The sequence below is a fragment of the Papio anubis genome, chromosome 7, assembly GCF_008728515.1.
Source record: "Papio anubis isolate 15944 chromosome 7, Panubis1.0, whole genome shotgun sequence".
Classification (NCBI taxonomy): domain Eukaryota; kingdom Metazoa; phylum Chordata; class Mammalia; order Primates; family Cercopithecidae; genus Papio; species Papio anubis.
Window position 1 is genome coordinate 86,067,439 of NC_044982.1, and position 2,622 is coordinate 86,070,060.

The following is a 2,622-nucleotide window of genomic DNA, read 5'->3' on the forward strand; positions in this document are numbered from 1 at the left end:
ATGGAAACTATCCTGGCCAACATGGTGAAACCCCATCTCTACTAAAAATAGAAAAATTACCTGGGAGTGGTGGCGTGCCCCTGTAGTCCCAGCTACTTGGGAGGCTGAGGCAGGAGAATCACCTGAACCCTGGAGGCGGAGGTTGCAGTGAGCTGAGATCACACCACTGCACTCCAGCCTGGCAACAGAGTGAGACTTTGTCTCAAAAAAAAAAAAAAAAAAAAAGAAAGAAAGAAAGAAAGAAAAAACAGCCTAAGAAAAGGTGAAAAGATGATAGAGTGGAATAAATAAAGTAACTGGCCTGACTAGAACTGAGGGCTCATGTTGGGAAGAAATGGAAAACAAATGAAATAGTGGGGATGTATTACGAAGGGTGTTGAGGACCAGAGAGAGGGATTTAGATGTATTGACTCTGAGGAGCAGAGAGGAAAATTGGTGAATATGGGAGTGAAGATGGAAATTCTTCTGAATTGCTTGAGTTTGTTACAACAATCACATATTATTGTTGTAAGTAAAAAAATTGAGATAGAGATATTTAAAAAACATTTTTGAGGCCTTACTGTTTGCTGGGTATTGTGCTACTATTGATTCCCATCAGACAAAGACTCCTAGGAACATATCTGCAGTTGAACAAAGTTGGGTTTATTGTCTTGTTGCTATGAGTAAGAAATTATACAATGGTGAACCATGGGGCATGACAGCAGGAGGGCATCTCACATAGCAATTCCATTTTATCATTCTAATAAAGACAGGCTTTGAAAACATTTTAGTGGATGTCGATGACCAGTTAATTAAGGTTTAAAGAGTCAGTGTTGAAAACGTATTTCAGCTGGGCACACTTCCAGGTAAAATATACAACCTCTAACTACTCAGACTGAGGACTAAAAGACTGCTAAAGAACTGACAACATCTCAACCTTGTTCTTTGTTAGAACTTATAAATATGGCACATCTTTGGCTCACGAATTTTGATGAACTCTCATTCCAAACAGGACATTTCTCAGAGCGAGTTTCATGTCCTTATTACGAAGACTATAGATCAGAGGATTAAAAAGAGGAGTCATTACTGAATATACCAGTGTGAAGATCTTCTGCCATAAAGTTGGGATGCCATATGTAGGACTTACGTACATTACCATGACTGTCCCATAGAAAAGAGATACCACAACTAAATGAGAACCACAGGTAGAGAAGGCTTTTCTCCGACCAGCTGCAGAAGGGACCTGAAAAACAGCTCTTAGCAACAGGATATAGGATCGAAGAATGTATATACTAGTGAAAAAGAGAACAAGGGAGCTCTGAGTATAGAAAATACATTCAGTTATGGGAGCTGGAGCACAGGATAGAGCCATCAATGGGTCCATGTCACACAGGAAGTGATCAATGATATTAGGACCACAGAAGGGGAGTCGGGAGATGAAGAAAATGGGAATTGGGTATCCAAAGAATCCAATGAGCCAACAGAAAGACACCAGCTTACCACAGAACCTTCCGGTCATGATGGCTGGGTACTGCAGTGGGTGGCAGATGGCCAGGTATCGATCATAAGCCATTACTGCCAGAAAGAGACATTCAGTTGTTCCCAGTGAAAAGAAGAAATAGAACTGGAGGAAGCACCCAGAAAATGAGATGGCCTTGGTTGTGGAGAGAATGTTGGCTAGCATGTTAGGAACAGTGGAGGACACATACCAGATCTCAAGGAAGGCAAAGTTTCCCAGCAGAAAGTACATGGGGGTGTGTAGTCGTGGGTTGCATCTCACTGCATAGATGATGGCTCCATTTCCCAGCAAGGTCAAGACATAAATCACCAAAAACAATGAGAAGAGGAAAATCTGAATCTTCCAGCAACCAGGGAATCCCAGGAGAATAAACTCTGTCACGACGTGTGTTGCTGACCTGTTCATGGGTCTTAAATCTACGAAGAAGAAAGACATGAGTGTAATCCAAGTCTCTTGGAGTATAATCCAATTGCTTGCTACATATCTCAAGGACTTTATCAAGACGAGAACTTGAGCTATACAGGAAAATACCCAAGACATTCTGAGATCAGGTGGGAATACGTCCTACCATATTTTGAACTGATTGTGGTTCTAAGTTTCAGTGTTATTTTTCTAGAATCCAATACCATCCAATGCAGCTAGAATTTCGACACTAGTGGCGGAACCAGACAAATGTATTTTCTTTCTTTTCCTTGGATGCTTGAGAAGACCTTTTCAGCTTTTGATTTGTTTTTCCAATGTTGATTATGGATTTTCTAGCATGAGCTCATCAATTTTCTCTTATTTAGCCCAACTTGTTAGAAAAGACATTTTGAGGATAACTGATGTAAAATTGGGTTAGATCTTTGACAACAAAACAAAATAGATTGACTGCTGCATGGAGATACGACTTCATGATAATATTTTAAAAACATCTGCAGTGTTTATTTTTATGTTTTTTTACAGATATTATACAAAAAGGAACTATCTTACTTTTTGTAATCAGATACCATATAGATGAAATAAAGAAAATGATGTTTTCAATACAAAAATTTAGTTTATTTAGTGAGCTTTTTCGGTTGTGAAAACAAAGGGATTCTCTAAAAGAATCTGAGGTCAAATGGAGTTTTATCTGCAATCTTATT

The 2,622-nt window shown here is 39.2% G+C and overlaps 1 protein-coding gene across 1 annotated transcript; it reads right to left on the reverse strand.

Moving 5' to 3' along the window:
• Positions 1 to 683: 683 nt before the first annotated feature.
• Positions 684 to 2,347, reverse strand: LOC101026211 (olfactory receptor 11H4). Its single transcript, XM_003901476.5, has one exon. The coding sequence runs from the start codon at positions 2,036 to 2,038 to the stop codon at positions 959 to 961; it is 1,080 nt and encodes a 359-aa protein (XP_003901525.3). The 5' UTR covers positions 2,039 to 2,347; the 3' UTR covers positions 684 to 958.
• Positions 2,348 to 2,622: the final 275 nt, after the last annotated feature.

What these genes read in the sequence shown, in the direction of transcription:
- LOC101026211 (XM_003901476.5), bottom strand. Translation starts at nt 2,038, where the DNA reads ATGTCTTGGGTATTTTCCTGTATAGCTCAAGTTCTCGTCTTGATAAAG.